This window comes from Nylanderia fulva, unplaced genomic scaffold (genome assembly GCF_048542155.1).
Source record: "Nylanderia fulva isolate GAGA-0341 unplaced genomic scaffold, ASM4854215v1 Scaffold1095, whole genome shotgun sequence".
Lineage (NCBI taxonomy): Eukaryota > Metazoa > Arthropoda > Insecta > Hymenoptera > Formicidae > Nylanderia > Nylanderia fulva.
The window spans coordinates 5,207-24,051 of NW_028189297.1; the positions used below are offsets into that span (position 1 = coordinate 5,207).

General features: G+C 46.1%; 3 protein-coding genes across 3 annotated transcripts; all 3 read left to right on the top strand.

The window, feature by feature from the left end:
* Positions 1-632: 632 nt before the first annotated feature.
* LOC146724980 (uncharacterized) lies at positions 633-1,124 on the top strand. The gene has a single exon (XM_085485818.1). The coding sequence runs from the start codon at positions 633-635 to the stop codon at positions 1,122-1,124; it is 492 nt and encodes a 163-aa protein (XP_085341944.1).
* A 4,162-nt stretch (positions 1,125-5,286) lies between these two features.
* On the top strand, positions 5,287-6,033 carry LOC114937925 (uncharacterized). Its single transcript, XM_029311594.1, has one exon. The coding sequence runs from the start codon at positions 5,287-5,289 to the stop codon at positions 6,031-6,033; it is 747 nt and encodes a 248-aa protein (XP_029167427.1).
* A 4,618-nt stretch (positions 6,034-10,651) lies between these two features.
* LOC114937924 (uncharacterized) lies at positions 10,652-11,881 on the top strand. The gene has a single exon (XM_029311593.1). It carries the CDS (start codon positions 10,652-10,654, stop codon positions 11,879-11,881), a length of 1,230 nt encoding a protein of 409 aa, XP_029167426.1.
* The last annotated feature ends 6,964 nt before the right edge of the window (positions 11,882-18,845 follow it).

Sequence of the window (18,845 nt, forward strand, 5' to 3'; positions counted from 1 at the left end):
CTCGACAATCGTTCGCGTCGAGAATGGGAGAGCGACATCAGTCATACGACGAATCCGCCTACCTACGCCGAGCTGGGAAGCCTTTATCGAGCGACGGCTTCATACTTTGGAGGCGCTGTTTCCGGCCAAGAGCGACAGCCGCAGGCCACATCAATGCGAAATCGACACGGAGCCATCACGTGAAGAAAACGGAACCGAAGGATAAGTCAAGAAGCCGGTGCGCCGTATGCCATTGGGATCAGGGCGACCACTTTATTATTGATTTGTGGCACCTACAAAGAGAAGACGACTCTGGCCTCGCAGGCCGTTTGTCAGCGATCAAAACTTCTGTTCGAACTGCCTGGGTCGACACCAGCTGGACTGAGTGCGCGTCAAAAAAAGACTATGCACCACGTGTGGCAGTCAGCATCACTCTTCGCTGCACGATGCCTTCCGCGACGCCGAGACCGCCACAACATCACATGTAGCTCAAAGATCGCACCCCGCCTCTGTCACGGTGCTGCTCGCCACTGCTCGAGTCCGCGTCCTCGATTGCCACGGATTCTGGCATTCCGCCTGAGCGCTGATCGACCAGGGCTCAGAGTCAGTCCATCATAACGGAGCGGTTGGTTCAGCGACTGCGACTGCCTCGCATGCCCGCCGCCGTCAGCGTCTATGGACTCGGCGAGAAACGGACGGGAATTGCCAAAGGCAAGGTAAAGCTTACCTTTCGAGCGCACAACGGTAAGTCGTCCAACTCCGTCGCCGCCTTGATCTTGCCGAAACTCACGCTCTTCTCCGAAGGATGCCGCCGAAGTCTGCAATCCTGGACACAACTAAAGGACCTGGAGCTCGCCGATCCAGAGTTCAGTTCCGCGGATCCAATAGACCTTCTGCTGGGTACCGACGTCTACGGAGTAATTATCCGCCAGGGCCTGAAAAAGGGAAGTCCTCAGGAACCGGTGGCACAACAGACCTCTCTAGGATGGATACTGTCAGGCACCATCAATGAGAATGCACGTGGCCAACGTATTTCCTCCCACCATTGCCAGGTGGAGGAAGACCTCACCTGTTTGGTGCGTCGCTTCTGGGAGCAAAGAAGAAGTTCGTCCGGCCGTCTCAGCTCTTCTCTAAGGCCGAACTAAAGTGCAAGAGCACTATTGCCTGCCCTATTCACGCACTGCCGACGGCTGGTACATTGTGCGTCTGCCCACGATTAAGCCTCTGCCGGACCTAGCAGGAACAGTTCGCTCCGCCCGCCAGTGCTCTGCAACACACGGAGAAGAAATTTGAGAGAGACAGCGAATTTCGAACCGTGTACGCGGAATTCATGCGACAATACTTGGACCTGCGCCACAATGATGCTCCTTCGTCGACAGAATCGCATCCGGGTGCTTGCTACCTGCCGCACCACGGGGTCTTGCGTCCGGACAGCACATCCACAAAACTGAGGGTCGTCTTCAACGGCTTGAGCTCCTTGCCAAACGGAGACTCCCTCAACAAATATCTTGCAACGGGACCGAATTTGCTTCCTTCACTGGCCGACATCCTGCTGCGTTGGCGACGTCATCGCTACGTCTTCGGCGACCGACATCGAGAAGATGTATAGGCAGATCCTGGTGCACCCTGACGACCAAAGCCTGCAAAGGATATTGTGGAGAGAGAACGCTAACGACGAAATCAAGGAGTACTGGCTGGATAACTGTTACTTACGGTCTATCCTGTGCTCCTTATCTGGCAATCCGCACTTTACCGCCAACTGGCCGAGGACGAAGGACATTGTTACCCGAAAGGAGCCATCATTCTGCTGAGCGACGTCTACATGGACGACATCCTGACCGGTGCGGAGACCATGAAGGGAAGCCGAAGTCATGCTACAACAGCTGATGATATCTGCAAGGCGGGCGGCTTCTCGCTTAAGAAGTGGTCGGCAAACCACTCGCTACTGCTGAACCAAGTGGGACCCGACGACCGCCTTCAACGAAAGGCCAGATGTGGCTGCCCGGCGAGAATCACTCCACTCTCGGGTTACGCTGGCAACCCCGGGACGATCGCTTCGCCTTCGTCACCAAAACGGATCAATCTATCGACCATCACCAAAAGGTCGGTACTTTCACTGACAGCAAAGATGTTAGACTCTCTCGGCTGGCTGTCCCCAACAACAGTACTGGCTAAAATCTTCATCCAGTCTACCTGGTTGCTAGGCCTCGATTGGGACCCCCCCCCCCCGTCGACCACCACCTTGCCGTGGTAGGGGGGCTCACCCCTTGCAAGGGATTAACCTTGCGAGGGGTGCTAAGAGTGGTCGCGGTACCTCCTATGGAGGTACACCTGGCCTGGTGGGGCCATAATACTTCGGCCCGCCACCCTTGGAAGGCCACCAAGTAAAAAAACCAAACCAAGCAACATGGGAAGGAGCAAAAAACAGAAAGATCACTACCGGCCCAGGGGTTCGGATGCTCCAGGGCCCGGCGGGGAGGGGGGTAGGTATAGTCCCGGCCTCCACCCCGTCGTCATCGAACGACGGGCGTGAGGTAGGAGGAGGAAGGGGCGATGCCCTATGGAGATGGATCCGGTAGTACCGGATGCCTTTAAACCGGAGATATTGCCGGGATTGACTTGGGAGGAGTTTGCTCCGGGAGGGGAAGAGGCTTATGCCGGGACCCCTGCCGCGGGCCCTCTTCAACAAGTCGATATAGGGGCTGAATGCGGTGAGGTGGGACACCAAGTCCTTCCTGGATGGCTGCATTCGGAGTGTAGAGGAGGGAGGACTCTCAGAAGAGATGATGGCGCACATAAACGGCTACGTCGGGTCGGGTGCTAAATATAGCATGCGGACTCGGGCGGGCCGTTTCAGGTCTTGTGCGGATCGTGTGCGACCAGCCCGGAGGGAACAGCGCAGACGTGGCCCCCGATCGCGGGGGGGGGCCGCGATACGGGGACCACGATGGAGAAGGACCCTGGGACGTCTGCCGGGGCGGCGCCTTTGCCGGGGGAGGTTGGTGGTCAGGCTCGAGGACATGTCCTTGAGATTGGCTGCCAACTCGGACGGTTGGCGCTGATGAAAAGGCGTCTCAGGGAGGTTGAGTCCAGACGGGCAGGAGCGGCTCGGGGACTCGACGGTTGCTTGGAGGGGAGGAGGGAGAGGAGATGATGACGGGGACAGAGAGCGGAGAGGAGACTACCGTCGGTTGGGCGACGGTAGTAAAGAGGGGGACGAGGAGGAAGAAAGAGGGGAGTGTAGGAGAAGGAGTAGGGGGAAGGAGAGTGGCGGCTGCCGGGGGCAGCAGGGGAAGAGGAGCAGTTGGCGGCGGAGTGACCGTCGCCAATGTGATGGGGGCGCCGAGGTGCTACCGGTGTCTGTGTGTTGGACACACGTGGCGCCGGTGCACCTCGGCGGTGGACAGGGGTAGCTGCTGCTACCGCTGCGGCTCCCCTGGCCACAAGGAGGTGGGGTGCCTGTCCGGCCTGAGTTGTCCACTTTGCGTGGACTTCCAACGGCCGGCCAGGCACCGACTCGGGGGCCCGGGGTGCTTGACGGCACCCCCGGCGGGGTCAAGAGGAGGGGGCACGCCTCCCCCCTCCCGTCGTCGTCGGCAGTCGTGCCCAAGGGCGCGGCTGTCGGCGGCGGCGGGGGTGGGGAGGCGCGCCACATGCCGGCGTCGTTGGTTGATGCCGGATGAGGGTGTCGGGGGAGACATGGGAGCGCTTAGGCGCTCCCCTCCCCCCACACCCTCCGGGAGGGAGGGGCCCCACCGGTTTGCGGGTAAACTCTGACCCCTAGGGGCGGAGGGAGGTCGCAATTGTGGGGGTCAGGAATGAGGGGGGGCCACGTGTCTCTGGCGGGCGGGCATTGCCCTCCCGTCCGGGGCGCCTGGGCCCCTCTCAGGGACGGAGACGTGACGTGTGGGGCCCTCTCACCGGGAGCCACAAGGCACCGGTGGGAGGGCAACACCGTCCACGGAAGGGGGTTCCTCTCCTTCTGAGAGGAGCCTCCTGATAAGGGCCCCTTCAGTAAACCGCCGAACCGGACCACCCTCTTGGTGGTCCGGGGGTTGCGACACTGGGGGGGCGAGGGGCGATGGCTCCAGCGGGAGTTCTCGAGCCATGGCTCCGCCCCTTAAACTTTTTGAGAGGGCGCGGCGTGGGGTCGATGTCGCCCTGCGCCGCAACCGCGAGGCACCCGTACAATGACGGGGGGAGGGTGTCGCCTTCTGCGGCATCCTCCCAAGGAGGATAAGGCGGGAGGGCGGCCAGTCGGCATGGACTACCAGCATCTTGGCCGTCCCCTGTATAACGCCCGTGAAGGACATCCTCTGAGGTTTTAGTGCGGTAGGTCCTGTCCCGGCTCTCCGGCTCGTCGATCCCGACTCTCCGGTCCGCTACGGCGGACCGGCCAGGCGGAGGCGCGGGCCGGCCAGACGGGGCAGGGAGTCCCACATAACCCCCGCCTCTACCCGGAGGCGGACGGTACCATGAGGTTTCCCCAGAGTCAAAAAAAAAAAAAAAAAGGCCTCGATTGGGACGCTCCGCTGCCAATCGACGAAGAGAGAAGATGGCTACAATTCCAGAGCGAGCTGCCTGCTCTGGAAAACTTGCTCGTACCCTCGATGGCTGGGAGGCTTGGCTGACTCACAGCGGGAGATCCACGTTCGCCGATGCCTCAGAGCGTGCCTACTCAGCTGTGCTATACCTGAAGACCAAAACAAAGGATATTACTAAGGTGGCTTTCTTAGCTGCGAAAACCAAGGTCGCGTCCTTGAAGCAAGTCTCCTTACCTCGGTTGGAGCTGTCTGCCGCCACTCTTCTGGCTCGTCTAGCCGCCCACATCGTACCGATCATCGGAGCAGACAAAGCACCTCTTCATATGTGGTCTGATTCCACCGTCACGCTCGGCTGGATCCGTGGGCATCCCTCGACGTGGGCCATTTATGTGGCTAACCGGGTCAGCAAAATACAAACACTGATCCTGGACCCACTGGCATCACGTACCAGGTCGGAAAAACCCAGCGGACTGTGTTTCCCGGGGGCTCTATCCTAGCGAGCTGGTTGACCACCCGCTTTGGTGGCAAGGTCCCGTATGGCTAGCAGCGGAGAGCAATCCTTGGACGACCAACAGCGAGAAGATGTCAGCAGAAGACCTCCCAGAGAGACGAGTCCGTGCTCACGTCGCCGCCGTTGCCTCAGCTGACCTTGTGCTCCCTGCGCCAGGAGTATTGGGTCCCTCGAGATCGCTCGCTGGTGAAGAGACACATCAGCCGATGCAGTAGGTGCACAAGATAGCGAGCCGCCATCCCACAGCTTCTCATGGACGATCTCCTGGTGCCAAGGGTCACGCCAAGCAGGCCGTTTCTGCACACCGGCATCGACTACGCCGGACCTGTTTGGCTGCGAACGTCAAAGGGCCGCGGACACAAAACAACTAAAGGGTTCATTGTAGTTTTTGTCTGTTTAGCTTCCAGAGCCGTTCACCTCGACGCAGCCTCGAACTACTCCGCCGACGCCTTCATAGCCGCCTTGCGCCGACTCATCTCCAGGCGAGGTGTCTGCGCCTCCTTGTATAGTGACTGCGGTACCAATTTTGTGGGTGCTGACAGGCAGCTTGGCGCTCTCTTCTCTGCCGCCAGTGCCGACGGACACCGCATCGCCGCATTCGCCGCACAGGAGAAAATCCGGTGGCACTTCAATCCACCGACGGCACCAAACTTCGGCGGCTTATGTATCGCCGTCAAATCTATGAAGCACTATCTGCGACGAATCATAGGTGATGCAACCCTCACCTATGAGGAGCTGGCGACGCTGCTCTCTCAGATAAAAGTTTGCCTCAATTCTCGACCTCTGCAGCCCTTGTCCGACGACCCGGAGGACGTAGCAGCTCTTATCCCAGGTCACTTCCTGATCGGTTCCGCTCTCTCCGCCGTACCTGAACCGTCGCTCGAACGAGAGCCGTCGGCCCGGCTTTCACGCTGGCAGCTTCTGCAACAGATGAGGGACCATTCCTGGTCCCGGTGGGCCAGCGAATACTTACACACGCTGGCCCATTGGCCAAAATAGTCCCGAGTCAACCAGGAGGCTCGCGTCGGTCGGCTGTGTTTGCTCCGCAGCGAAAACACTCCACCAACGCGGTGGCCGCTTGCGTAAATCACTCGATTGCACCCCGGATCCGACGGCCACGTGCGCGTAGTCGAAATCCGTACCGCGAGTACGAATTTAACGCGCCCCGTCAGCAAACTGATTTTTCTAGGCGACGGCAACAAAACTGCACAATAATTCAGCGTCATAAATCTCACTCTTTTCTCATCGCAGCACAAAAATCATCTCTTCTTTGTCACTGCTCTATTCATTCCTCTTCATCGTCACTTCACTTACATCACACTGACCTACTGTTATCTCCTTTATCACTGTACTATCCTCATCATTACACTATTCGTATCATTATAATTCACGAGAGATCCGAATACCGAAATTGTCACGGTCTTTGCGACGCGTTAACCAATATGCGTCTATACCGTCACGTTCGGAATAAACAGTTGATCGATTCAGCATTCCTTTCGCGACATCAGTCGAAGCACGTGAGCTACACGTGTCTGTCACTCGCGAGCGCGTGAATAAGCGCGCGCCCCCACTCTCGCACTACAAAGTCGATTGCAGGTATACTGCAAGGCGGGCGGAATGTTCGAAAATCGAACGTCTAAAAAAGCTGAAAAAAAAACAATTAAAACATTGCATGCAAATTCATGCCGTACTCTCATTTCACATGCAGCATGCGTTTAATTTATATTATAATACAGTCTATCAATTTCTATCTTAACATGCTGACGTTTCATATTATAAATAGCGCTCGGCCGCAAAGGTATAAGTATACCCCGCGCCTACGAAAAATAAGCGCTTACATTAAAACACATTAAATTGTAAACACCGCAGTCGCGCGAGAGGAGATACAATTTAGTTCCCAATAATAACAAAACTACGATTTGCTGGAAAGTAAATAATTACAGTAAACGCTCTTTCGCCCTCAACCGAACGATAGAATAAGAAAAATGTTCGCGAATATTCTAGAAATACAGGCCTATATAAACCTCCTCTCTCGTGACCGCGGCGCTCTTCTCCGATTGCTTGTCGCGTCAAGAGTGTGCTTCTACTTTACGAAAAAGATCGCTTGTCTTTTTCACGTTTAATTACCGTTGCTTGCGGACACTCAGTACTTTATTTTCAACACGGCTTTTTTCTCGATTATTGTACTTTCTAATACGTTCGACTCGGCTATCTTTTGGTACAATCTGTGCGGTTTAAATAATTGTATTTTTGTGTTAATAGTTTAAATATATTTTGTTAACGATACGCGTGTGTCGAGTGCAGTGCTTCTCTGTCTTCTCGCTTCCGACCTCCCTATCCTGCTTTCCGTTGCGCACACCTTGTATATTTGAGATATTAAAATAAAAATAAAATAAAATATTAATCAAAAAAACAAAAAAAATGGAATTAATTATTTGGAAAAAATAAAATTTACATTTGTAACAAAAGAACTTAAAATTGAAAATAAAAAAAAGTTATTTTAACACAAATTGCTATCGACATTGCACATCAGTTTGTACCATATTGCTAAAACAGTTATTAACGCAGAGTTATATAACGCAAAAGACCAGCAATTATTAGCCAAAAATCATTAAACTATCTATTGGAACATTACCAGAAAAGTTTTGTGCGGAAGACTAATAATTATTGTATTAAATATATAAATATGTATATAAAGACAAACATTAAATATTTATCGGTATTTGCTTTTGTAGGCTGTTGTGTGCCTCGGGTGAGACACAAGGGGTCGCGCCAAATTAGGATAAGGATCCGGGGCGTCGGGACTTATTTCGGGTTATTGAAATAAACGCACTCCACTTTTTATTATTAAAACTTTTATTCAAGTAAACCGCTTGACTTTTATTTGTTTGTTTCAGCACTGTTACACATGTGCGTGTATTGGTTTAACGACACTGTTTAACTATAACTTCGCGTATCGCGCGCAACTGCGAAGGAATGTTATATATCGCACGCGGCTAGCAAGGTCGTTTAACTAACAACGCGAGAGCGTCTTGAGAGCGACTATATGCGACTGAGCAATTCGGCGCATCTCTGCTTCCTTTTTATAATATCGCTTTTTGAGATTTCCTTGATCGGAAGGGGTACCTAGCAACGGGCCTCTTCGGTCAAGGACCTAGGTGCAAGCGAAGCAGATTCAAAGTCCTTCTGCTTTGTTTGCATGTTGAGCAATTTCGGTTCGCGCATATCTCGCAGCGTATGCGTTTTTACGCAGTCAGTGTCCGTCGTCAAGCGGATGTAACACGAGTAGCTATTTCTTAATAGTTATATCTTTGAGGGATATAACAAGGCGTTCGCGTGTGCTAGCCATATATTTATGGGATTAGAAATTTGTTCGTCTGTAGCATTCTTGTGTACTTTTCTTATTACACTTAAAAAAACATTTTAAAAAATAATTTTTTATTAATAACATTGAAAAGAAATATATTTTAGATTTAATTTGTTAGAATAATTAAAATATAAAACTTTATAAAAAATATTAATAAGAATATTTGTCAGTCAGCTCTCCTATTTTTAAAAAACTCCATCTGCATCTCGACTAAGAGCCAAACGCGATGTTATTGCGACAAATTAATATTTAGAAATTTTTGGAAACTGAGGAATTTGAATCCTATGGTTGGGATCTCAGAAATTCCCCTTGTTCCTTCTCTTAACATCCCCTGTAAGAAAAAGACGAGAAAAATATTGGTCCGAAAGTCGGCTGAATCGGGAATCGAACCCGAGACCTTCCGCTTGCCGGGCGACTGCTCTTCCAGCTGAGCTATTCAGACACTTACAAATCAATATTTCTCTCAATGTTTATAACCCCCCACCCCCCACCAAGGCGTCGTACCTGGTCTAAACGCAACAAACATTAATAAGAATATTTGTCAGTCAGCTCTCCTATTTTTAAAAATGAATGATGGAGTTTTTTATAAAAAATCTTTAAAAATGTTCAACTTTTATATATTTCTTTTGCTTCATTAAATAAAATAAATAATATTAAATATTATTAAAATGATATTTGTATGTGAATAATATTATCTTTATTCAACTTATAAAATAATTTTAATTAATTTAACAGTAATACAAAAAATACAAGTAATATACATTTATATTCATAAATACTTTCTATTATTTATTACTTACACATGATTATTTTGCAGATATTTAGCTGCGAAAAAATTTCTTTTTTTTTGCTCCATACCAACTGTATTGCACTGCTAATTCATTAGAAAACAATTTCTTCATTATCCGTAAAGAAGAAGTTTTTACATCTTGACTTGTCACATGAGTCAATTGTTTGATCTACAATTATGAAAAGTTGCGTTATAAAAATTTTACAAAAGATTATATTTGTATAACAATGTATTAATGTGGAATATATTTGTAAAATATTTTTTAAAGTATTCTATATAAAATTACTTTGTACATTAATATAAAATTTATTCTAAGTAATTATTTGTTAAAATATGTAAAAAACGAGACAATACAGAGACTATATGCGGTTGGTAGTGCGTGAGTTTCGTTGAAATTTAAGATTTTTACGAAACTTAATTTTATGTACACACAAGGCACCGGTGTTTCTTAGATATACAAAAACTAAACGCAATTCGCGATCTCAATTTGAGATTCTAATGAACAAACGAAACTCGTTAGGTTTCGTTCGTTCGTTAGAATCTCGAATCGAGATCGCAAATCGCGTTTAGTTTTGGTATATCCAAGAAACTCCGGTGCTCTGTGCACTTAAATTTTTTAACCTTATATACTAATTGTTTTATTTCATCTATTTTTTTTCAATTAATCGTACAATATGTATATATTTATTTTTTCTCTTTGGTATTGTTCCTTACTTGAATGACTTCTTCTCCCTTTATCTCATCATTATCCTCATTTAGATTCGTTCCAAATAATTGTTCCGAGAGTATATCGGACTTATCATTAACATCATCTTCATCATCTACATAATCTTCATCATTTATGTCATTATTTACATCATCTTTATCATCTGCATGTATCTTTTTAGATGTACTAGGTTTAGGTATATCTAAAAAAATTATTTTATTGATATATTTAAATGTAATTTTAATATTGTAACCAAAAATATTATTGTTCAGGAATAAGCCTAATCCTAAAGTATAGGTCGTTCAATTTTCCGTTTATGTTATCGTTCGACATCTCAGTAATTATTCGCGCCAACGCGGGACAACACGTCAAACGCACATGTGATCCACGTGTTACTCGCCTGTCTTTCCTTTGCTCGACGCGAATCGCCTGCGCAAATCCCCAAAAATTCTCGCTTCGCGCCTTGGCTACGTGTCTCGGATCATTATTGAGCGTCCAGCCACGAGACGAGATAGATCAATACACCTTTTGTCGAAATATCGTCCGCCTCGTTTCTAACACTCTTGTTATAATTTGTGATTTGAATAATAAAAGGATATTTAAACGAATCCGCGAGTGACCAATAAAGAAAACTACCGCCTTGGCGTGCGAATCTTCTATACAAGGTTTTACCAACGAGATCCAAACATTCTGGTCCTTCGAGCCGGATCGTCGCCAAGGATAATTATTGGCATTCCGAATCACGATCGTCGATATGAACACCTCGACATCTTTCGAAGAGCTTTTGGCTCTGCAAACACAGAAGATGAGTTTCGTATCACGGGCGCTCATCAATTACAAGAAGCTGGGGCAAGCCAAAATGACACCTGCGGTGACACGTCAACGTCTCGTCACTTTGAAGGAAGCCTTTGCCACTTGCCAGGAGCTCGACAGTCGAATCGGGCTTCATGCGGACGATGACGACAAAGCATCGCATACCTACTTCACAAAGAATTCGTTTCTGGAATGTGAGGACTGCTACAACGAGGCTGCCGACTACATGGCTGAGGTATTAGAGAGCTACGAATCCCGCATCCCTCCCGCTACATCATCACAAAACGTAAGTGGCTTGCATGATGTTTTCCGATCCGCGTCGCATCTTCCGAGGATCAACCTACCGACCTTCGACGGGAGCATCGACAAGTGGGAAAGCTTTCGCGATAAATTCCAATCGATGATTCATAACGATCATAGTTTGTCAAATGTCGATCGCTTACATTATTTATGCTCATGTGTAAAAGGGGATGCAAGTAACGCGCTTGACCACCTCGCGGTAACCAATAATAATTTCGACGTCGCGTGGAGAATTCTAGTCTCTCGGTACGACAACAAACGTCGTCTTGTTACAACGCATTTACAATCGCTGTTAAATTTGCCGTTGCTGACCACAGAAACCGCTCATGACCTTCGTCAGCTTCGCGACCAAACAAACAAAGCAATCCAAGCGCTTAGAAATCTCAACCGTCCTGTCGAACATTGGGATGATTTGCTTGTTTTGCTCGTCGCACAAAAACTCGATAAATACTCGCGTAAAGCTTGGGAACTCAAGCTCGGCGATACGGTGGAATATCCGCGTTATAATGAGCTCGATCAATTTCTTGAGTCTCGAATTCGCGCTCTCGAGGCGATCGTACCACATTCTAAAGAAAAGCCATCCTCTACCTCTAAAGGAAAAATTCTTGTGTCGCATACCGCGTCCACCGTTTCGTTCGCATGTCCGTTGTGCAAGGCCAATCACTCATTATACCAATGTTCGACATTTTTAAAGCAAACACCCTCTCAACGTTTCGATTTTATTAAGCAGCAAAAACGATGTTTAAACTGTTTTAGTAGTAAGCATTCCGTCAAAGATTGTTCGAATTCGCGCGTATGCCGCCAGTGTAATAAACGTCATCACACGTTATTACATTTCGATAACTCGACTCCGCCGGTGCAAACGGAGTGACCGCCAGCAACAAGCGCAAATGTAAACGAAGTCATGTCGCATTTACTATCGAAAACCGTCGCGCCTAATTCTAATATTTTGCTTGCGACTGCCCGGGTTAGAGTCTACTCGCCTGTTGGACGTTTTATAACTGCACGCGCACTTCTGGGTCAAGGTTCCGTTTCTACGTTTATTACCGAATCGCTCGCGCAACGTTTACGACTCTCTAAAATAAATCGTTCGATTTTCGTCACCGGCATCAGCGAGATGCAATCCGTTGTCCGTCACGCCGCTCATCTTACAATTACGCCGGCGAATCGCGACGAACCCGCTTATTCAACGACCGCACTCATTCTTCGATTGTTGACAAAATATGTACCGAAGCGAATAAGCACGACGGGTACGTGGAACCATGTCGACGGACTCCAATTAGCGGATAGTGATCCCATAAGTACCGACCCGATTGATATGATAATCGGAGCGGATTTATACGGCATCGTACTCGATGGTGTTCGACAAAGTTCCGAAACGGAGCCCACCGCGCAAAATACTACTCTCGGTTGGATTTTGTCCGGGCCAATCGCTTCGTCCCCGACCAATCTTTCGATTTCTGAGACCGCGCATCACGGAGTCGTCCTTGAAGCGTTAAATTTCGACCTTCGTCGTTTCTGGGAGACTGAAGAGGTCCCTCAGACCTAACACCATAACCCTGACGAGCGCAAGTGTGAAGAGCACTTTCTCGCTACCCATTCCCGCACTCCTCAAGGACGCTATATTGTTAGATTACCGTTTAAAACCGGACCACCACTCTCGTTAGGAGAATCTCGCTTCATTGCCGAATCGAGCCTCTATCGTTTAGAGCAACGTTTCAAACGCAATTCATCTATCGCTTCAGAATACCACGACTTTCTCACGGAATACGAAAACCTTGGTCATATGATCAAAATTCCACCGACAGAAATTGTCCAACCGGATCAAAGTTATTACATACCGCATCATGCTGTCTTACGTGACAGTAGTGCAACTACTCGACTGCGGGTTGTTTTTAATGCATCCTGCCGTACCACTAACGGAACCTCGTTAAACGATAATATGTTTATCGGACCTAAACTTCAAAAGGATTTTCTTTCAAAGGCCGCTGTCATAATGCAGTGGCGCCAATATCGTTACGTATTTACCGCCGATATCGCCAAAATGTATCGTCAAATTTTAGTTGACTTCCGCGATACTGATTACCAGCGCATTCTATGGCGCTTTTCTCCCAGCGAACCTGTTCGCGACTACCGTCTTCTTACCGTGACGTACGGCACTGCCGCCGCTCCGTATCTCGCTCTTCGAGTGCTAGACCAACTCGCTGAAGATGACGGCGCTCAATTTCCGTTGGCCGTCCCTGTTCTACGTCATCGAACATACGTTGATGATTGCGCGTTCGGAGCCGACGATCATATCCTTGCACGGCAAACACGAGACTTTCTCCGTTTCTACGTTTATTACCGAATCGTTCGCGCAACGTTTACGACTCTCTAAAATAAATCGTTCGATTTTCGTCACCGGCATCAGCGAGATGCAATCCGTTGTCCGTCACGCCGCTCATCTTACAATTACGCCGGCGAATCGCGACGAACCCGCTTATTCAACGACCGCACTCATTCTTCGATCGTTGACAAAATATGTACCGAAGCGAATAAGCACGACGGGTACGGAGACCAATTAATCACGCTTCTCGCTAAAGGAGGCTTTCGCCTACGAAAGTGGGCAAGTAATTGTCCAGATCTTTTGTCAGACCTCGATCCTGCCGATCATGGACTCGCCACTCACAAAGTCCTCCAAGACGATGAACACCTTAAAGTGTTAGGAGTTAGTTGGAATCCAAAGCTCGATGCGTTTCAACTTCGCGTATCTCTCCCGTCTTTGCCGGGAAAAACGAAAAGAGCTATTCTCTCGACAATCGCTGGGTTTTTCGATCCGATGGGATGGGCCGCTCCCGTCATCATCGGTGCAAAAATCTTTATGCAACAATTGTGGTCGCTCCAATGTCAGTGGGACGATGACATTCCGGGTGAACATTTCGACCACTGGGCAACTTATCATCACCAACTACCACATCTCGAGACGCTCAGTATTCCGCGTTGGACGACGCACGGATCTCATACTCTGCACAGCGCACTCCATGGCTTTTCCGATGCCTCAACTATGGCCTTCGCAGCTGTTGTTTACCTTCGCGTTATTAATGTCGACGGCTCAATTAACATCTCTCTTCTCATCACAAAATCGAAAGTGGCTCCTCTCAAGACGATCAGCGTTCCCCGATTGGAATTGTCGGCGGCGCTCCTTCTCGCTCGGTTAGTTAATTATGTGCGGTCCGCTCTTCAACTTCCGAGTATCGAATGTCACTGTTGGACCGACTCAACCATCACACTCGCTTGGCTAAGTCAGTCTCCATCTCGATGGAAAACTTTCGTTGCCAATCGCGTTTCGATCATTCAGTCCTTGCTGCCTGAAATTTCTTGGCGTCATGTTCCAACGCAGGACAATCCTGCCGATTGTGCTTCTCGCGATCTAGCTCCCCATGCTCTCGCAAATTATAATTTATGGTGGTCAGGCCCTTCATGGCTTGGCCAATCTCCAGAGTCCTGGCCGACTTTCGAGCTCTCGATACCAGCCGAGACCGCCCTTGAACAGCGTTCTCAACCACCTATTCACTCTTTACATGTAACCCCTAGTTGGGATCTCGCATCACGTTATTCTTCGTGGCCTCGATTGCTCCGAATTACCGCTTATCTTTACCGTTTTCTTTATCGACTCCGATCCTCTAAAAGCGCATCGTCTTCACAAGCGATCCTCCTTCCCGAAGAAATCCAGAAAGCCAAACATTACTGGCTCCGAATTATGCAATCTGAGATGTTTTCCGTTGAAATCTCGACTTTACAACGGCAACTTCCGTTACAAAAAACTAGTTCCTTATCCACACTCAATCCTTATTTTGACGCTGACGGACTTCTTCGCATCAGAGGACGGCTCCGTCATGCTTGCCTTTCAGAAACGACGAAGAATCCGCTCGTATTACGAGCACATTTATTGCTAGTTCTTATTATTCAGCATCATCATCTCAGAACGTTACATGCTGGTCCCCAATTAACACTCGCTTCATTACGTAATGAATTTTGGATCCTCCGATCTCGCGCTACCGTTCGTGCTGTTCTGTATCAGTGCGTACAATGCACTCGTGAGCGCGCTAAAAAACCTGTCGAACTCATGGGCGATCTACCGGAGGCGAGAGTTAACCGTGCCGCTCGCGCATTTATACATACTGGCGTTGATTACGCTGGACCAATCACTGTCCGAACCGCGCCCGGCCGAGGACACAAATCGCAAAAGGCTTACATTGCACTGTTCATATGTTTAACGACCAAGGCTATACATTTAGAACTTGTCTTCTTGCTCGTTTTTACGATACGTTATTAGTATGGCTTTAGCACCATATGCGGTAGTAAAATTTATAATTATCTTGTTAAAGATAATCGAGCTCAAATTAATTTTATCATCGTTTAAGTAGCTCAACATCGTTTCCATGTTTTCTTGAAATTTTTGCCACGATTCCATGTCAAAGCAAATCCCTGCAGCTCTGTGAGATGTTAATTTAACAGCAAGCAGAAAATCCAGTTCGACGTTGTCTTCCGTCATAAGACCCACTTGAATTTTCTTCGTGTAGGATAAATTCAATCCGTATGTTGATAACAACATGCGCGGTTGTTGCTCGATTTTCTTAAGATTGTTTATGGTAGTTGTTATCATGTAGAAAATCAAAGATTTAATAATCAAAGACGCGGTAAAATCGAAAAATTGAGAATTTTTTACTAACAAACTTTTTTTACTAATTATCTTTTTACTAACAAACTTGAAAGTTCGGACGATGAAAGACGAGTAAGCGAAGATTTTCAAGAAAATTTATAAGAAGGAAGATAAAATAGAAAAGTGGTAGGGAGAAAAAGCATGCGCAGAATAATAAAAATTATGTGGAAGAGGAATTTTTTAAACAATATAAATGATATAATTTTTAAAGTGAAAGAGAAATTTTTTAAACAATAAAGTGATAGGGAGAAAATGCATGCGTAGTATAATAAAAATTATGTGGAAGGGGAATTTTTTAAACAATATAAACAATATAATTTTTAATGTGGAAGGGGAATTTTTTAAACAATATAAATGATATAATTTTTAAATCTGACTACAGAGAAAATATAAAATTCCTATCGCTATCGAGAAACGATACCTGTAAATTCTTCATCTTGATTTCCATAAACTTTTTGTAGATAAGTAAATATATATATATATATATATAGCCGTGTGTATTCTTATCCATGTTTTATATATATATATATATATATATATATATATATATATATATATAAAACATGGATAAGAATACACGGATATGAGAAAAAAGATTAAAAAAATAAATAAAATAAAATAAAATCGAGAAAAGATACCTGAAAATTTCACATCTTGATTTCTATAAACTTTTTGTAACGGAGTATATATAAATAACGCCCTAGATGAAATATTTTTTGTATCTACGTAAACATTACCATATATATATATATATATATATATATATATATATATATAAAACATAGATAAGAATACACGGCTATGAGAAAAAAGATAAAAAATAAAATAAAATAAAATAAAATTGAGAAAAGATACCTAAAAATTCCTCATCTTAATTTTCATAAACTTTTTATGGCTAAGTAAATATCGCCCTAGATTAAATATTTTCTGTATCTAAGTAAATATTACCATAAATATATATATATATATATATATATATATATATATATATATATAATATATAAAACTCGGGTAAGAATACACGGCTATGAGAAAAAAGATAAAAAAAATAAATAAAATAAAATAAAATCAAGAAAAGATACCTAAAAATTCCTTATCTTGATTTTCATAAACTCGTATAAATACGGCTCTCGGAGTTAAGTTAGTTAATTACATTTTTGAATTTCGTCTCTCGCGCACTCACGTATTCGACGCAAGTGTACCATTAAATTTCAATAATAAGTTTGAAAAAAGTAGTTAAAATTTGTCTATCACTAACGCAGAGTTTATGCGGGAAAAATTTTTCCAAGCATATGTATGAATTAGCATGCACGAGTGAAGAGAAATGCTTCAATATTTTTGGAAAATTCGCGGGGGAATGTCCCAGCGCTGTGCTAGCGGTATTATTCCGACTAGGACATTTTAGTGTTTTTCGCAAATTACTGATTATCGCGGGTGAGGTGATCGAGTCGCGATAATATTTCGGTAGTGAGAAGGAAAACGATACAGCAGGCCACATAGAATATCTCCTCCTACATTTTCATCGAGTTCTGCGCGGAGAAGATAATAATGGTGAGTTTTTATTTTTATTACACTTAATTATAAATAAATTAATTAAAACTACCTCAATTATTTATTTATTTAAATCGCTAAAACTTTAGCTGTCGTATGTCCTGTCGCACGCGTCACAAGAAACCGGTTGCGTGTACTGGAGAATCGCCCCGTATCATTAAAATTAAGGTTAAATAGAAGACGACGAGCGGATTCTTTGCCGGAGCCCGGGCCTTTGCGTAAGTTTTTAACATCATAAATTATATCGTACTGCTGGAAAACATTATATTAAACAAGAAATTTTTTAATAAAAATGTTATACGTTCCAGGCCGTGCACGCATCATGTTAACGCCGGAGCTGGAACATCCGGTTATTGGTTTAGGCGAAAGTGACAATGACGTGGAAGAAGTGCGGGTTTGCGAAGTAAGTCCGTTCGATGAGGCGGACATATTTACTCCGCTTGAAAGTAAGTAAGAAAAATACTACAGTGATATATATCAACACAAAAGATTTTTTAATTATGTGAAATACTAATAATATGTGTATATGGAAAAGATGGAAAAGGTGAAAAGGGGAGGAGTGAGGCTAGGGGAAAAAAGAATATACACGCTAGCATACGCGGATGATATAGTGTTGCTGGTAGAGGAAGAGGAAGAATTAAGGAGCATGATAAAAAGATTAGAAGAATATTTAGATCATAAAATGCTGAAATTGAATGCGAAGAAGTCGAAAGTAATGAGATTTAGGAGAAAGGGAGGAAGGTGGAAAAAAAGGGAATGGAGATGTAAAGGAGATAGAATTGAGGAAGTAAAGGAATTTACGTATTTGGGATACAAGCTATAGAGGAATGGAGGACAAGAAGGACAGGTGAGGGGAAGGATGAGGAGAGCAGCATCGATTATGGGTCAAGTATGGGGGATAGGGAAAAGAAGATTCGGAAAAGACTGGGGGAGAAGGCTGTTTGACAAGCTGGTGTGGACAGTATTGAGCTATGGGGTGGAAGTATGGGGGTGGAAGGAGAGGGAGGGGATGGAAAGGTTGGAAGAAAGGTACCTGAGATGGACATTGGGGGTAGAAAGAAGGACATCAGGATACATGGTGAGAGAGGAACTAAGCAGAGAAAAACTGAGAACAAGAGCTAGGAAGAGAACGTGGAACTTTGAGAAAAGAATGGAGAAAGGAAAAGGAAACGAGTTAGCAAGAAAATGCTGGGAAGAAATGAGAGAAAGGGCGAAGGAAAGAAAGGTGGGTTCAGAGTGGGAAAGGGAAAGGGAAGAATACTTTAGGAAAAGAGGGAAAAGGATAGAGGAAGTAGAAGAGAGGAGAGGGGAGAAAGAGGGGTGGTTTGGGGAATTGTTAAGGAAGGATTGGGAGGATCAGAGGAAAGGGAGGGAGGAAAGAATAGAAAAGTCAGAGTATAATAAATGGTATATAAGGAGATTAGAGGGGGAGTACCAGAGTATTTAAGAAAAGGTTGGAGGGAGAGTAGATGGCGGAGAGTGGCGAGGCTTAGGCTGGGAAACGAGATGCTAGAAAGTAGATACTGAGAAGAGGAAAAGAAAAAATGCAGGTTATGTGGTGGAGACGAAGAATCGTGGGAAC

Bases quoted from the DNA above. Each gene is read 5' to 3' on its own strand.
- LOC146724980 (XM_085485818.1), top strand. From the start codon at position 633: ATGCCCGCCGCCGTCAGCGTCTATGGACTCGGCGAGAAACGGACGGGA.
- LOC114937925 (XM_029311594.1), top strand. From the start codon at position 5,287: ATGGACGATCTCCTGGTGCCAAGGGTCACGCCAAGCAGGCCGTTTCTG.
- LOC114937924 (XM_029311593.1), top strand. From the start codon at position 10,652: ATGAACACCTCGACATCTTTCGAAGAGCTTTTGGCTCTGCAAACACAG.